The sequence below is a fragment of the Cervus elaphus genome, chromosome 22 (genome assembly GCF_910594005.1).
Source record: "Cervus elaphus chromosome 22, mCerEla1.1, whole genome shotgun sequence".
NCBI classification, from domain to species: domain Eukaryota; kingdom Metazoa; phylum Chordata; class Mammalia; order Artiodactyla; family Cervidae; genus Cervus; species Cervus elaphus.
This window is the reverse complement of record NC_057836.1, coordinates 28,975,342-28,993,884: the sequence shown is the minus strand read 5'-3', so window position 1 is coordinate 28,993,884 and position 18,543 is coordinate 28,975,342. Positions and strand designations below refer to the sequence as shown.

Genomic DNA, 18,543 nt, shown 5'->3' with positions numbered 1-18,543 from the left:
AGACAGTCCAAGCTTACAAGTCAGAATTTTTTTAACGATTTCAAATTGCCACCATAAAGTATCACTGAATATATGAAACTGCATGTTCTTCCCTAAATAATCCACTTCCTCTTTTGTGCTTGTCTTTTTTTCAAAATCATGTATTTCTGTAAGTAGCAGTGATAGTTGCCGAAACCTATGAATACAGTAAAAACTACTTAGTTATATACTTGGTAAGTATTAAGATAAGCAAATTATAAACCTAGACAGCATACTAAAAAGCAGGGACATTATTTTGTCAACAAAGGTCCATCTAGTCAAAGGGACGGTGTTTCCAATAGTCATGTATGGATGTGAGAGCTGGGACTATAAAGAAAGCTGAGCACTGAAGAATTGATACTTTAGAACTGCGGTGTTGGGAGAAGACTGTTGAGAGTCCCTTGGACTGTAAGGAGATCCAACCGGTCCATCCTAAAGGAAATCAATCCTGAATATCCATTGGAAGGACTGATGCTGAAGCTGAAACTCCAATACTTTGGCCACCTGATGCAAAGAACTTACTCACTGGAAAAGACCCTGACACTGGGAAAGATTGAAGGCGGGAGGAGAAGGTGGTAACAGAGGATGAGATGGTTGGATGGCATCACCGACTCAATGGACATGAGTTTGAGTAAACTCCAGGAGTTGGTGATGGACAGGGAGGCCTGGTGTGCTGCAGTTCATGGGGTCGCAAAGAGTCAGACACGACTGAGTGACTGAACTGAAGTGATATATACACACACACCTCTTGAAATGATCTCCTCTATCACTATAAGACAGAACTCTTCTCTAAGATCCTCCTCATCTTCACATACCGAGGATTGGCAAAGATTTTTTAAACAGAATACAAGAAACACTAACCATAAAAAAAATGATAGATTAGACTTCACTAAAACTAAAAACTATTCTTCAAAAAATCCTGTTAGGAAAAGGTAAAAAGGATAACCAAAGACAGACTGGTGTTCACAATACATATATTGGTCCAAGTACTTATATCCAAAATATATATAAAATTTTATATATAATAATAAAGACAAATCATTAGGTAAAATAAAAAAGGGTTTGAATAGGCACTTCACCCAAAAAAGGAAATTCATATAGCCAAAGCCTTTGAAAATGTGTTCAACCTATCATTACTCATCAGGGAAGTAAAAATTAAAGTCACAACGGGATACCACTAAATAGACACCAGAGTGGCTAAAATTAACAAGATGGCAAATATCAAGATCTAGAGCAACTAAATTAACTCTCATTCACTGCTGGTGGGAACATAAAATGTATGACCAATTTGGAAAAGAGTCTGTAGTTTCTAGAGCTAAATATACACTTATCTGTGACTCAGTAATTCCACTCCTAACTATACAACCAGAGAAATAAGTACATCTGCCATCAGAAGACATGTGGAAGAGTATGTTAAGACAGCTTGGTTAATAGCAGCCAAAGACCAGAAACATCCAACTTGCCCATCAGCAGGAGAAAGAATAAACTATGGTTTACTGTACACCAAAATACTACACAGCAACTATTTTTTAAATGACTGGTACACAGAGAACTTACCCAGTGGTTCAGCGGTAAAGAATCTGCCTGAAACGCAGAAGACATGGGCTCAATCCCTGGGTCAGGAAGATTCCCTGGAAAAGGAAATGGCAACCCACTGCACTATTCTTGCCTGGAGAATCCCATGGACAGAGAGGGGCTGGCAGGCTACAGTCTATGGGGTTACAAAGGAGTCAGACACAACGTAACCACTAAATAAGAGTAACAACCTACAACAGGACAAATCTCACTGCTATTTTGTTGAGTGAAAACAGCCAGACACAAAAGCTCATACAACTAAGTCAAGATGATAGAAATCATAATCTGGTCTAGGGGAAGGAGTAGAGGATAGAGGGGGGCATTAAGAAGCTTTGTTTTACTGAAAACATTCCTCATCAGAATGGTAGTTACACAGGTACATACAAACGTATGAAACACTTAAGTGGACTTTAAACACTTTAATGTACATAGTGGTATGTTACAACTAAAAAAATATTTTCCAAAGGGAGTTTGGAGTTGTCTCCAAAGAGATAGGATGATTCTCAACAATCATCACATGATCCCCTCTCCGTAGTCAACTCCCACTCAACCTCTACTACTCTTTCCCAGTCCCATTAATTGGTCACTAACCCATGTTTCCAGGGAACTTTTGACGTACATTTACTGGCACTTAGCATTTTATCAGACAGTGGAGGACACAGGAGCCTGGCATGCTGCAGTCACGGGGCTGCAGAGTCAGAGACGACTTAGCAACTGAATGACAGCAAATCAATGATTTTGTCTTTTTATGTTCTTGGGCTCCAAAATCTCTACAGGTGGTTGACAGCAGCCTCGAAATTAAAAGACACTTGCTCCTTGCAAGAAAAGCTATGACAAACCTAGACAGCACATTAAAAAGCAGAGACATTACTTTGCCAACAAAGGTCTGTCTACTCAAAGCTATGGTTTTTCCAGTACTCATGTATGGATGTGAGAGTTGGACTATAAAGAAAGTCGAGTGCTGAAGAGTTGATGCTTTTGAACTGTGGTGTTGGAGAAGACTCTTGAGAGTCCCCTGAACTGCAAGAAGATCCGACCAATCAATCCTAAAAGAAATCAGTCCGGAATATTCATTGGAAGGACTGATGCTGAAGCTCAAACTCCAATACTCTGGCCACCTGGTGTGAAGAACTGATTCATTGGAAAAGACTCTTGACGCTGGGAAAGACTGAAGGCAGAAGGGGAAGGCAGAGGATGATGTGGTTGGATGGCATCACGGACTCGATGGACATGAGCTTGAGCAAGCTGCGCGAGTCGGTGATGGACAGGGAGGCCTGGCGTGCTGCAGTCCATGGGGTCGCAGAGAGTCGGACACGACTGAGCGACTGTGCTGAACTGAAGACATTTTATTACTAAAACCTACTTAGATCTGTAAAAACCTAAAGAAAACAAGTTCTCTAAAGGACAGAGGTTTCCATTCTTATTCACCCTGCTTTCCAAATGCCTAGCACAATGCTATGTAATGCAAACATAAATAAATGCTTTTTTTGATTCAAATGATTCCTACGATTTACAGAACAATGCCTCACTAAATCACACCCTTTAAAAAGACAGTTTCTTTCCCCCTCTTCAATGAGACTCTTATACAGCTTCTTAAAAAGAGATGTGGTGGGGGGAAATCCATTTCTATGGACTGTGAAATTAACTTGAACATCATACCCAACCAGCAAAAGAATGGCTGCCTTAAGAAAAATATATGGAAAGGAACACAGTGGGAAAGTAAATGATTCTCTTACTTTAACAGTAAGCTCTTACATTTACTACATACTGTACAGTTCTATGAGGTAACCACTATTACCAGCTACAAGTTAGACAGGAAGTTAAAAAAACTGTCCCAGGTCACATGAGGGCCAGAACCTGCAATATGAGAAGAGGGAAGACTAGGAGGTCAATGTTACAGGACACACATGCCAACAGAAAGCTCAAAAAGACTATTTTTAAGAGAATAAAGAAAAAGAAATTCAAATGGTCAAACATATGAAAAGATGGCCTACTTCACTGATAATAAAGGAAAATCAAATTAAAACTACATCAAGGGAGGGAATTAATTCCCTGGCAGTGCAGTGGTTAGAACTTGGCGCTTTTACTTGGCGGCGGCGGGGAGGTTCAATCTTTGGTCAGGGAACTTAAGATCCCACAAGCTGGGAACTTCCCTGGTGGTCTAGTGACTAAGAATCCGCCTGCCAATTGCAGGGGACAAAGGTTCTATTCCCGGGCCGGGAAGATCCCACAAGCGGTGGAACAACTAAGCCTGTGCTCTAGAGCCCCAGCTCCAAGAGAGAAGCCACATGAGAAGCTCAAACACCGCAACAATGTGTAGCCCCGCCCCCGCACCTTCCCCGCAAGGAGAAAAAGCCCCTGCACAGCAAGAAGACCCAGAGCAGTCAAAAAAAGATAAATCAATCTTGTGCTGTGCTGTGTTATGCTTAGTCACTGAGTCGAGGCTGACTCTTTGCCACCTCATGGACTGCAGCCCGCCAGGCTCCTCTGTCCTTGGGGATTCTCCAGGCAAGACCCCTGGAGTGTGTTGCCACGCCCTCCTCCAGGGGATCTTCCCAACCCAGGGATCAAACCCAGGTCTCCTGCATTGCAGATGGATTCTTTACCAACTGAGCCACCAGGGAAGATCAAAATAAATCTTAAGGGGGGGGCGGGGGGGGGGGGGGTGCAGCATAGTTGATGGGACAACCACTACATCAGGATGCAATTTCTCATCTATTAGATTGGCAAAAATATAAGTTTGGCAAAACCCTCTTATCAAAGCTGTGAAGAAGGCAGACACTCTAACATAGCTGATAAAGGCACAGCCCCTCGCAAGGCAGTTTGGCAGTATTTATTAAAATTACTAATGGTTATATAGCTTTTGATCCAGCCACTCTCATCATTTTGGGAACTTCTCCTACATTTATAATTACACATGTACAAAATGATATATGTTCAAAGATCCGCCACTGCAGCACTACTTGCAACAACACAGGACTGAAATCAACCCAAGCAGCTATACAAGTTTGGTTAAATGAACTGCCACAGCCACACGATGGAATACTATGAAGCTGTTAAAAAGAGAATGTTCTTTATGAACAGATATGAAAAGATCTCTACTACAAAGCATGTTACACAAGCGAGGTACACACACACACAACAGAATTCTTGATAATGGGAGAAACTTGGTATAGGACATAAAGGAACTCTCATCTTTGTAATGATTCTGTAAAACTAAAACTGCTCTAGCTCTAAAATATAAAGTTTATATAAAAAATAAGATACAGAGAATATATGGTTTATTAGATGCTATATAAGCAGAAGGATAACAACACTACATATGAATCTACTTGTAGTTCCATAAAGAATTCACCAGTAATTAAGAACAACAGTTATACATTTGGGGGAGAGAAAATAAGAAATAAGAAAGGTAGAAAGATTTCTGAATATAAATTTTTTTCTTTAAAATTTCTTAAAATTGTTAATGATTGTCTTTTCCAATAAAATTAAGTAATTAAAAAACACCTGCACATGAATTACCTCCTTCTCTAATGAAACCCAAAAAGTGAGTTTCTGGCACAGCAGTGTTTATTAATATATACCAGTAGACACTGTGTTTAACAACTACCAAACTTCTTTAAAGACTAACTTTTCAGCTCTATGGTATATGCTTTCCATAGTTAGAAAGCAAAATATTTTAACTTTTTATGAGGATAAAACGAAAAACGGTTTTTACATGACATTGCTCAGAATTCCCCAAATACATTTATTTGACACAGTAATTTATGACTAAGCTTAGTAACACGATCTCAAAGTGAGAGAAAGAAATCAAATCCTTTAATGCTCCACAATTTCAAAATTTTTCCATGTAATAATCAGAACTGTTCGCTAATTAAAAGGCTGAAACCCATGACACTGAGAGAACACAATCAGACACAAGGCACTAAGGACAGCCCAGCAATTTCAGACACCCATTCAAGGTGCTACTCCGCCCACTAGCTGTTTTCAAGACCCTACCTTCACACTGACGTTTTTCTGGTCTTCAAATTATAAAAGTCAGATTAAATTATCTTTACCTTCATCTACTTTATAAAATCGCATACATCTACAGGAATATTAAAACAAATGGTTCTTTGAAAAAATTTTTAGGAGCACGAAAGTATGCCTATTAAGAAACATGTCAGCTTGAAGTTAAGAAAAAAACTCATATACACTTACTTACCTTAAAAGGTTTGTCTCCGCTGTGTGTCAGCATGTGCCTCTGTAACCAACTCTGGCTGGTTGATGGAGTGTTATATACTTTACAGCCTTTCCATAAGCAAACAAACACCTGTTAACAGAAGAGCCATAATTATTTTCATCACCTTTTTCAACAGGGACTTCTATTCCCTGTAAATTCAAGTAAACATGCTGCAAGTCTTCAATCAACAAAGAGACATTGAATGTACCAGTCAATCAAAACGCTTACTGTAGGTACTTTCTGAACCTCCCACATGAGGCAGTTTTAACCGTTCCCCTTTAAGGCTGCTGTCCACTCCCTCAATAAGGAACTGATATACCAATCCCAATGAGCCATTCAGAAGGAAATATACAAAATATTAACAATATAGTGCTAAGAATTAGAACGATGGACCATAATTTACATTATGTATTAATGAAGAAACAAGCATGTACTAACTGTAAATATTAGGAATATATAAAGGTATAAAGAAACAATAGCAATAAATCAAAACAGTCAACTGGTAGATACTGATAGTTTCACCTTCAAAAAATGAGTGAACAAATTTTCCAATTATAATTTTGCTGCTGTTGATTTCCTATTCTCATATGCATACCAATATGTTTATATTATATTTACATTGTTTTATTTAAAATGATTTCCAATTGTCTTGATTACGAAGCAAAATGTAATACAGATGCTAAAATTAATACAGTTGCAAAAGCTAGGACAGCAGTTATTCTGTAATAATATACCCACATTCTTGGGTTCGGGCAACTGAGTATGACTGGGTTAACAACCAACATGATTTTTACCATCTTCCTACCACTGAGATACCAATTTTTTTTGACTGATTCTATTTTTATCAAACTGAACACTGAAAACTGCTCCCCATCATCAGTAAAAGAAGTATGAACCTGCAATAACCATTACATTCAAAGAACCATTTATAGGCTCTGTTCTTTTCTAAGGTTACAACAATTATAAACAGAGCCACACTTTGAAGATTGTAACGTACTGCATATAGAACAAAACAAAGATACAACACAGGACTGAGGAAACAATCACTAAACAGTAAGTTTAAAAGAAAATTTTTAGAAGTCTAAAAAAACAGTCTAAAATAACTGAGATCAATTTTTACTCAAAACCATTTCACAACGAGACAACACTGTTATTGCTGTTGATGTGCTTAAAGCATTTGCTAGTTTCTTAACGCAGATATGATGTCACAACATTGCCTCCTTGGTATTTAAAATTCCTTAAAAAAAAAAAAAAAGAAAAAAAATCCTGACCCTAGTACATGCTTATAAAATGATTCCTCAAGTTCCCAAAATTAAAAGCCACTTTTTAATGAATGTAGACAAGTCTTTAAAGGCACACCAATATGCTGTCAAGACTAATTCAGTGTTTAATAATCATATGTGGCTATCAATCCTATCAATTTCCTAACTCAAGACTACGAAGACTCAGTCTTAAATTTTCAATCCAAGTAATAAACAGACTGGTTTAAAATGCTTTCACAAGTCATACATAAACAGGTATGTCCTAAAGCAAGTATTTGGGAACAAAATTAATCTCAGTTATGCAAAAAAAATTTTAACAGAAAAGAATTGTTATAACTCTTAAGAAACACCTGTGCTGAGTTACTTTCAAAGAAACAACAAGACAAATACTCACTTTCTGTCCCTACCCAACAGCTACAGCTGGGAGAAACAACCATGCCTGATTTCTAATTCTTTTTCCTCTGAACAAACACTGCTGCTGCTAAGTCACTTCAGTCATGTCTGACTCTATGCGACCCCTTGGACGGCAGCCCACCATGCTCCCCCATTCCTGGGATTCTCTAGGCAAGAACACTGGAGTGGGTAGCCATTTCCTTCTCCAATGCATGAAAGTGAAAAGTGACAGTGAAGTCGCTCAGGCCTGTCTGACTCTTAGCGACCCCATGGACCACAGCCTACCAGGCTCCTCCGTCCACGGGATTTTCCAGGCAGAGCACTGGAGTCGGGTGCCGTTGCCTTCTCCAGAACAAACACTAATAGGAGGCAATTACAGGCTATGTGATTCCATCAGATAATAGCCTCAAGTGTGAACAGGTATGGTCTCTCCTTCTAGATCGAATAATGTCTAGTAACACTATTAGGGCAGCAACACCTTCAGGTTCAAAGAAAAACCGTAACCTTCAACCTAGTGAATTTTATAGGAAATGAGATAGGTGTAAAGAGATCAAAGCAAACTATGTTTAGCTACATTCGGGTAGAATATTAATACCTGAAAACTACTCTGAGGGGAGAAGTAAACTTGCATAAGGATAATCTTGATACACAAAATGGGCACTAAAAATCCATTATCAAGTATTCCCAAAAACCACAAATCTTTAAAAAGCTCAATTTCCTTAAGTCCAGTCCAAAATCTGACAAAGGGGTATTTGACCTGAGACTTTCTGTATAAATAACATATGAAAAACATTTTTATACTCCATTTTTAGAAACTTTCTCATTGTAAAAACTAACACTGAAAACCAAACATTACAGGAGTTCAATATGAATGGAATTATTCAAGAACAAAATCTGACATGGTTCCTCTAAACTATCTTAAAATGAATTAAGATCTAACTATGTTAATTAGAACACTGAGGTGCATAGTCCAGTCTTTCATGATAAACTGGCTTAGTTAAAACAGGCTGTATTAGAGATAACAAACAGAACAAAAGTAAACAACCTAAAATCTATCCAGCCCTTTCATATTTTGCAGCTACACAATCTTCAAAGAACCACTAATTTAAGTCTCTATTTGTCACCAAATAGATGCTATGAGTACACACTTGTTGTAAGTCCAGAACACAACAAAAATGCAAGATAATATTTTCTCTCAGGACTAGTTAACAGAAAACTTGGGTTTATATTAGACACTGGAGGTCCCTTCTCAAAATAACTGCTGCAAATCTTCTTCTGCCAGACTGTCCTAGGAAAAAAACAGCACACGGCCATTCAAAGAATATTTTTCTACTACCAACTTCAGATTTATAATGACCTCACTTGTAAGATGTAGAGGTCTAAAATTTCAGTGTTAGAGGGAGGTCCAGGCTTTCTGCTAAGAACGCCTCTAGAAAACCTTGCTCATTACTGTCAGAACAGGTCAGCTTTACCATCAGGGGTCTCCTCCAAAAGGCCTAAAATGAAGAAGTTTGTACAAACCAAGGATAGTCCTAGTCTCCTTACTTTGGTCAATTTTCCTGAACTAGCGTATTTATCTGAATGTATGCATGGGCTTCCCTGGTAGCTAAGATGGTAAAGAATCTCCTGCAATGCAGGAGACCTGAGTTCAATCCCTGGGGTCAGGATGATCCCCTGCAGAAGCAAATGGCAACCCACTCCAGTATTCTTGCCTGGGAAATGCCACGGACAGAGGAGCCTGGCGGGCTACAGTCTATGGGGTCACAAAAGAGTCAGACACAACTGAGAGACTAAACCATAATACCACCACAAGCTTTACACCTATGATGGACTGTGTGACAGTAAAGATAAATGCACTTACACCTGGTTACCAACATATCATACATGAAGTGCATAAATGAATCCATCAAAAAATTAAGTAAATTTTAAGACTCACTGCAAAATAATAGAACACAACCTAACAAAGTCTAATAAGCACGTATAAGGAAAATTCTGTTACTACTGGTAAAGTAAAATCAGCCTAATACTCTAAATAGAGCCAGTAAGCAATATAATTTACATCCTCAAAGGGAGTGAAAAAAAGCCTACTTTTACTAAATAATTAGATTCCTTCTGTAGTAAAATGACACAAAAAGATTTTATATTAAATAAGAGATAGACAATCTAAAATAAAGTCAGGAAGGGGTTGAATGGATGATCTCAGGGTTCCTTTAAGCTCTTAGAAAAAAATTAGCTCAGTTTCTCACAAAATGTGAACATATAAAAGAGAAGTAAATGTTTTTTACATCTAATTATTTTGTCTCTAATCAGTCTACTCTTTCAAGATGAAGGCTATAATTTTGTATTCTGTAATTTTTAGCCACATTAAATGTGTTAACATTTTCAATTTCCTCTGTTAAAAGATATTTAATAAACAGAGGACAACTATTCAGTAAGCTCTCACAATACAAGGGAAAAACATCTCTCATTTATTGCAAAAGATATGCCCAATTTCATGTTGTGTTCAGAATCTAGTAATATCAGACTGGCAATCAAAACTCAAACTGACCTCCTAAGATTGACCCCATTTCCTAGCAGCATTCAATGTAACCATGAGAGTCTACAAGCCTAATTTTATGTTAACATCAAGGTAACTCATTCAACTCTCCAAAGAGTAATACCCTGTCATCACCTCCCCCAAAATATCCCTCTGGCCCTCTTGCCTCAAGCACACCAAAGAACATATACAAAAGTAAACTCAATAAAAATAACACGTGTAAGAGCACCCCTGATAAACAGATTTCTTTCTGGCAACTGTTTTTAAAGTGAGAAATAGTTAAGACAAGGGAAAAAAACAAAAACAGTACACTAACGGATCTTACTGAACCACTGAAATCCTACAAGATGAAGTTCCTGTCCTACCAAGACTTACATGTGTAATAAGAGGACACAGGTCTTCCAAATTTGACTAGCAAAATAGCTCGGTCTAGTTTCTAAAATCCAGTCATGCATGGAAGTATGAACCCAAGAACACAATTCGGTTTTACTGAACAAAAAAGATTAAGTTTTTCTTGCTTGTCTTTATTTTTTAGAGAAGAAAGTACTTTTCTGACTTTTTAAAAAAGGTATATTCAAAAAAAAAGGTGCTTAAATGATAAGTTTAACTTTTACTATAGGATTAAGTATCCACCCACTTTGAAAAGGTCAGGAAACCTTAAAATTCCACTTGCCTTCAGCCTCCAAATACAATTAAAGTCCACATGACATGGCAACATAAACAGCTTAAGGCAGGTAAAGAAGTTACTAAGCTGTTTTAGTTTTCCCAGGGTGAACAGCAGAGTTGGATGAGAAAAAGAACAGGAATTAATACAGGATGTAGACCTTACTAACTTACTGCTCCAGAAGAACTGTCATCTTGCAGTAATTAGAAACATAAAATCCTCTAGAGCTGCCAATAATTTTCCTCATTTGTTTCTGTTCCACTGTGACAGTTTCACATTTGGGGTAGAAAGAAGAGAATTAAGAACTCTTTTAAAATGTCATCAAAATCAGCTGTTTTCCACTATACAGGAGATAGCAAGAATAGTCAAATTTAAAGACACAAAGTAGGACCATGGTTACTAGGGGTTAGCAGAAGGGAGGATTGGGGGGTATTATTTAATATGTACAGATTTCAGTTTGGGACGATGAAAGAGTTATGGAGAGGGATAGAGTCATTGCAGAGCAATGTGACTGTACTTAATAATGCCACTGAAGTGCACACTTAAAAATAATGAAAATGATTTTTTTTTAATTTCCCTTCAAAGAGGTCATTTAAAAAAAACCAACAACTACTCAATTGTAGTTGAAATCAGGCGTGTTCAGGGTGGTATGGCCGTAACATAACTACTCTATTTTAAAGCACAAACCAGATTGAGATTTCCTAAATTATCTAGTAGTAATCAAGTTTTGGGCTTCTCTGGTGGCTCAGTGGTCAAGAATCTGCTTGCAAAGCAGGAGACAGAGATGTAGGTTCAATCCCCGGGTCAGGAAGATCCCCTAGAGGGCATGGCAACCCACTCCAGTAGCCTTGCCTGGAGAACCCCATGGACAGAGGAGCCTGGCTACACCCCGTGGGGCTGCAGAGAGTCGGACACGACTGAAGCGACTGAGCACACAACTCATCAAGTTTTCAAATTCTCATCCAAACTTTCACTCTGAAAGCTTAAGTCTATACATCAAAGACTGCTATGCAGAAATAATGGGGATGTAATGAAATGTATTTTCTTCATTTAGCTGAGCCTTTAAGTCTGTAGTTTAGCAACTAATGTCCTTCAAAGATCAGAACTCCTTTCTTAAGTCAAAATAGAATTACTCTTAAAATTAGCCAGAGAATCTTATTATTTGTAATAAAGTAATTTTATGAATAAGCATTCAAGAAATGACATGGGGGGGGTTTCCGTTTCAACAAGTTTAAGGTAGAAATACCAAAACTTCACGCCTGGCTCTGTAATATCAGTAAGACACATGCAGGTGCAGTGATTACATTACACATTTAGTCCGTAACTCCATTTTTTCTACAAATCTGTCAAAGGCTGAAAACATTCTCATAAAGGCTGTGTGCCAACTCAACTTGCAGGATCAAGACTTAGAAATGTGAAAGTCTCCTATTACTACTAAGAGATCATGCCTGCAGAGCCTGGGATCCTGCATGTAGTTGCCAAGTCAAGTGACTATAAAGCATCATGCCATGGTTCACAAGACTGCCTTGGTGGTACATAACAAGTGACTCCAATCACTGGTTCACAAAAGGCAACTCTGTAATGACCAAGAAAGCAAGGGATATACACAAGGGGGAAATAAAGACTGTTACCAAAGCAGCTTAACCACTGAGTGGGTTATGCAGTGAAAATACCATATAATGGGCACAGTTCATTAGCAACTTATTGACCAGAGATGTCTTTTGTTACCCGAATGTTATTGACCAGAATGTTTCAATATTCACTTACATAATAACCCATTGCCAACCATACACGATAGTTTCTGCAAAAATCCCCCAGTCAATAATGTGTTAATACACCCTCTGATATCTACACAGACCCCATATGTATTAAATCTAATAATGAGACAAATGTTCACTTATAGAAGTTTAAGTAACTGAAAGACTGCTGAAACATTATAACGTATTGTGATAACAGTAAATATTTTTTAAAAGAAATTTCAAATGCAATACCATTGGTAAAAATGTTAGGAGTCCCTATTATGGCTGCACACTTTTTAAAAAAAGATCAGTAATACAATCTAAATATTAATACTACCTTGGAAACAGTTACCCACTTACTTAAGATTTTAATCATCTTAGTATCAGTGTATCTCAATAGTGATACCACACTGATAGGCAGTGTGTGGCCTAATAAATTATCTGTACTTAAAAATGTGACATTAATTTCTAGAAAACATACTAAGAATAGTTAACTATTCAAGACAAAAATCTAGATAAAGTTGAAAAGTATGTATTATGCTATCAATTTTACAAATATTTTGGTCCATTATGCTGTGACTCACCTAATTTGCTTTAGCTCTTTACTTACTATTCAATAAAAATTATATGAACTGACACAATTAAGTGGATTCCTAAAAGTTTACAGATCAATACCATGTGAGCTCTGACAAGACCCGGGAAAGATGATCAATAATCACAAATAATGAGTACAGATAGCCATTTAACAGGACTGTATATACTAATCCTGATACCAATAGTTTCTCCAGTTAATTTCAGCATCAGGGACAATTTAAGACCACTCTAACAACAGAAATCCCTAAGAGTGCCAATTCCTAAAAGTCTTCAACTCGAAACATCAGAACCTTGAAACACACAGTATTCATTTACAATAATCCCACCATATTTTAAAAAGTCTAATTTCTTCAAAGTAACACACCTAAGAGCAAATTAAAATCCATCGCATAATATGTTCTATTTGATTCAATCAAATATGTAGAAAGTAAATAAAAGGGAAAAAACATTTGAAAAAATAAAACATTTGAAAAATAAAAATTCTTCAAAATTACTTAAAAAAAAAAAAAAAAAAAAGCCTAACTAGCAAATACAAATTAATAAAACTAATGAAAACAGGGAGTGAAAAAAAGAAATGACAAAACCAACCCCTCCTCGCTGACCATCTACATGTATGGAACGGATGTGATCTGCCAGATCTGGACTAGAGGTGAAGCAAGCCTGGCACTGGTCCCAACAACAATTATAGGCAATATTTTTGCTTGAAGAAGTAGTGCTTCCTTGTCCATTCATCATTGCTGGAGTTGAACGCCCACTGGAAATTGTGCTGTCTACATCCATTATAGTACTGCTTATGCTACAAAAGAAGAAAAAAGGCTGTGTTATTCCTAGAAGTTCACTAACACGAATATGATCTTATAAATAATTAAGATTACCACTTGACATTCTGCCCCATAAAGCATATGAACCATATTTTCCACCAGAAAACAACATGCTTTAAAATTAGTTTCAAATAATTATTCTCTAAAACTAAATTTCAAATAAATGTTATTTGCAATAAATTGCAAATCAAGGCAAAGAAAAACTAGTACTTCAAACCAGCCATGGAATAATTTAAGCAACTTTTGGCAGACATAAAGTCCCCACACCATACCCCACAGAAAACAAACCAAACCACACACAAACACACACACAGCTCACCACATTCCACCCCTTCTAGAGTTCTAAGAAACATGATAAAATAATAAAGTTTCCAGCTGCAAATAATTTAGAATCAAAAGATTATCTTTACAGTGTTGCAAATCACTTATTGATCTTTTCTTCCATTCACTAATCTGAGAACACAACTGCTATCACATCCTACCTCTTTCCATCTCAAAGCAGTTGGGAAATTTTGCTGTATTTTCCCTCTTAATAAAAAAGCGAGAGAGAGAACTAAGTGCAAGAAAAGTTCCTCTGATTTTACCAAAGTCCAAAAAGCACTTTGCTGGCTCTCAATTTTTTTCAAAGTCCTATGCACCTCAAACCCTTTTATACTTTTTATTTAATAAACAAAGTATTATGTATTGGTAATCTTTTTATTTACTAAAAAATATTAGTAATAAGTCATTAATAAAAGTAATTTTTAATGTTAAAAAATTCACGTCATAAAAATTTTAACACATTTTGCCTTCATCTTACAAGCAATTCACTTTATTTCCTTTCTTCATATCGTCTCAATAGAGAAATTATATGGAAGTAGCATCAATCACAGAAGGACCAACAGTAAGAATGCTTCAGACTTTAAAACCTATTAAAAGCTATAACTGCTTGTACTTAAGTACAAGTAAATTATACAATTCACATTAAGTTTTAAGGGGCATGCTTCCCCATTCCACTAAGTTTTTATTATAGAAAATTTCAAAAACACAAAAAAGTATATCTAAACCTGAACTCAGATACAGACTATAAACTCATGGTTACCAGTAGGGAGCAGGTAGTGGGGAAGTAAAGACAAGGGGGAGGGATTAAAAGATACAAGCTACTGTGTATAAAACAAACAGGCTAGGAGAAACAAGCGTATACTATACAACACAGGGAATATTTTATAACTAATAAACGGAATATAACTGTAATCAAAAGTGGGGCCCAGTTGCTCTGCTTGCTGCTCAAAAGCAATCGTTAAAGAGGCCAGGCTGGTGGAAAGTCAAGTTTGCTTTCTTTTGGATGGGGGTGGGGTGGGGTGGGGCGGGGCGGGGCGGGAGTGAGAGGGAACCTGTCCAAAAGGTCGACACCTTCCAATGACCATCAGTGGGCAAGAGCTTTGATAGGCTGAGGGCGGGGGTTACATGTAGAACCAGTACAGTCAGCTCTGACAGTCATACAAATTGGTCATCTGTGGTCTGATCAGAGTCATCGTGACTGTTTTAAGTATAGTTCAGTTCAGTCCCAGGGTCCGTTTGTTTCCATCTCCTGAGGCCAGTTGTCAGAACTGTGGCAGCTTATGTCAGGGCTACAGTCAGGTCACCACGTAAGTTAACTTCTCTACCTGGTGGGGGTTTCAGTACCTGTAAGACTGCTCACAGGATATGGCTCAGGGGACGACCTACAGCCCGTGAAAAGGAACTAAAGGTCCTTGACTATGCATACAAACTACATTATCTGGTGTTCTCTGTTTTCCGTTGTTTCTGCATTTTCACATTTCTGCTTAAACTTTTTCTTTGGATAAAGTTTTTTCTACAAACAAAAGGCAGGCAGAGGATATCTTCATAACCTTTAAAAATTATGAATCACTATGTTGCACACCTGAAATATATAATATTGTACCATCAACTATACCTCAATAAAAATAATTAAATCTGAACTCAATAATTAACACTGTCCTGTTTGCTATATATGATTTGTCTTTCTCAATCATCCACAGGTTGCAAACATGATACTTCAACCACAATTATTTCAGCACATCCCTTCTAAAACTAAGGATATTCACCTTTAACCACTGCAACCTTATTTGTTCACGCCTAAGACTTAAACTGAATTTTAACTTCTTAAATAAGCTTAATAATGTCTCAGACTTCTCTTTAAAGGATATTCACATACTTAAGTCCTTCTGCTCCTTGGAAGAAAAGTTATGACCAACCTAGACAGAATATTAAAAGGCAGAGACATTACTTTGCCAACAAAGGTCCATCTAGTCAAGACTATGGTTTTTCCAGTAGTCATGTATGGATGTGAGAGTTAGACTATAAAGAAAGTTGAGTGTCGAAGAATTGATGCTTTTGAACAGTGGTGCTGGAGAAGACTCTTGAGAGTTCCTTGGACTGCAAGGAGTTCCAACCAGTCCATCCTGAAGGAGATCAGTCCTGGGTGTTCATTGGAAGGACTGATGTTGAAGCTGAAACTCCAATACTTTGGCCACCTGATTCGAAAAGCTGACTCACTGGAAAAGACCCTGATGCTGGGAAAGACTTGGGACAGGAGGAGAAGGGGACAACAGAGGATGAGATGGTTGGATGGCATCACCGACTCAATGGACATGAGTCTGAGTAAACTCCGGGAGTTGGTGATGGACAGGGAGGCCTGGAGTGCTGCAGTCCATGGGGGTCACAAAGAGTTGGACACGACTGAGCTACTGAACTGAACTGACTTGAAGTCCTTCTGGCTATTTTCCAGTCAACCTACAGGTTCTAAATTTCAGCTCTAACACTCCATTCTAAAACTCCATAATCTCTAGAAAACTCTCAAATGTGAATCAATTCTTGAACATCTGAAATTTTACTTATATACTGTCTAAAATCCACCCCATTCCAGTACTCTTGCCTGGAAAATCCCATGGACAGAGGAGCCTGGTAGGCTACAGTCCATGGGGTCACTAAGAGTCAGACACAACTGAGCGACTTCACTTTCACTTTTCACTTTCACGCACTGGAGAAGGAAATGGTTACCCACTCCAGTGTTCTTGCCTGGAGAATCCCAGGGACAGGGGAGCCTGGTGGGCTGTCTATGGGGCCGCACAGAGTCGGACATGACTGAAGCGACTTAGCAGCAGCAGCAGCAGCAGCACTGTCTAAAATCAAATGCATTCAGTTTTCAAAGATAACAAAAATGTTTTTAGGATGCTTCAGATATGAAAAATAGGAACTTCTCTAGTGGTCCAGTGGTTAAGAGTCCACACTCCCAATGTGTGAACTAGATCCCCTAATGCCGCAACTAAGACATGGCACAGCCAAATAAATAAAGATTTTTTAAAAGACAGGAAAAATGACACAAGATTTCTCTTTAAGGGATATTCACGTATTTAAGTTCATCTGGCTAAATATCTCCCAGTCTCTCTACAGATTCTAAATTTCAGCTCTAACACTTCATTCTAAAACTCCATAATCTCTAGAAAACTCTCAAATGTGAATCAACTCTTGAATATATGAAATTTTATTTATATATTGTTTCTGCAGGAATAAACCGTAAGTATGGTTTATACTGAAATACAAATTTTTACTTGAGCCCCAGAAATTCCAAGTTTCATGAGGCCCTTAACAGCAATGGTTACCGATTTTCCTTGCCACTTACTTCATATATTTTAAAACATTTTCCCTGTAAAGTTCATACTTTCATAAACCATACTGATTAACTACAAAGGCAAATAAATAATAGTTTTAAATGAGCAATCCATCACACTCAATTTATAAACCACCTCAGAAAAGAGATAAATCTCCATGGCCTACTATGGTACAACCTCCAAGTTAAAAAAAAAAAGAGCCACAAAAGCGCAGGGTAGTACAGTTCCACTTTGCCTACCTAAGTGGAGGGAGACACAGAGATACAGCCACCCCCCAAAGGCAAACCTCTTTTCAAGGATACACAAAGTGCTGTCTGTGTTGCGGCGGGTGGCAGAAGCAAGACAGACTTTAACTGTAAATACACTTCTGTACTATTTTAACCACGTATCTCCACTGCTTTTACTTGAAAGTCCAAAAAATTAGCTGAAAACGAAACCAAGTTAATTTTCTTTCAATTGAACAAAGTAGAGCAAGATCAAGAGACCCACACCCTTGCGATGAATCCAACTAGCAGTAGAGTCCATCTACGCGGTGCGTAACATGTTTTGCTTATGAACTTCACCCCAGAAGGAGAGCCTTCTGAGTCCAAATAGCCATGAACACTAAGCAACAGTTAAATATTGTTCACATGCAGTATTACTCACTTGAAAACCAGTACTTCATGTGGATACAGAGCCTCATGAAAGGAGAGCATATTGCAGGTATTAAAGCACATGAACTCTGTCTACCATTGGCAACAAGCTGCAAATGCAATGGTGCAGGAGGCAAGGGGCACGTCCTCTGCCCTGAAAGATTGAGAGACACTCTGCATTTGGGCAGCATCCCCACAAAGGCTCCCGTAGCCCAACAGGACAAAGTAGAGTCCTGCCACATGACCCCTGCTTGGCACCTCCAACTGCTAGAAAGAGCCCAATCCTAAATCTCCAGGCTCTCTTCTGGTCCCAGATTCCCGCCAGAATCAGCGGTTCCCTCCAGTCTCAAGACTGACAAAGACAACAGTTTTTATTCAGGAGAACAAAGGAGACAAATCCGAAGTAATTTATAATCTTGACAGGATAGATACAG

General features: G+C 37.9%; 1 protein-coding gene across 2 annotated transcripts in view; it reads right to left on the bottom strand.

Annotated features, from left to right (window-relative positions):
* AEBP2 (AE binding protein 2) overlaps nt 1-18,543 on the bottom strand; it is a 67,092-nt gene that overhangs the window by 27,321 nt on the left and 21,228 nt on the right. For both annotated transcript variants that reach the window (XM_043881089.1, XM_043881090.1), the window contains exons 2-3: nt 13,592-13,799; nt 5,798-5,905 (exon numbers count right to left, since the gene is read on the bottom strand). In XM_043881089.1, coding sequence (XP_043737024.1) covers nt 5,798-5,905; nt 13,592-13,799 — 316 coding nt within the window. The remainder of the gene's footprint in view (nt 1-5,797; nt 5,906-13,591; nt 13,800-18,543) is intronic.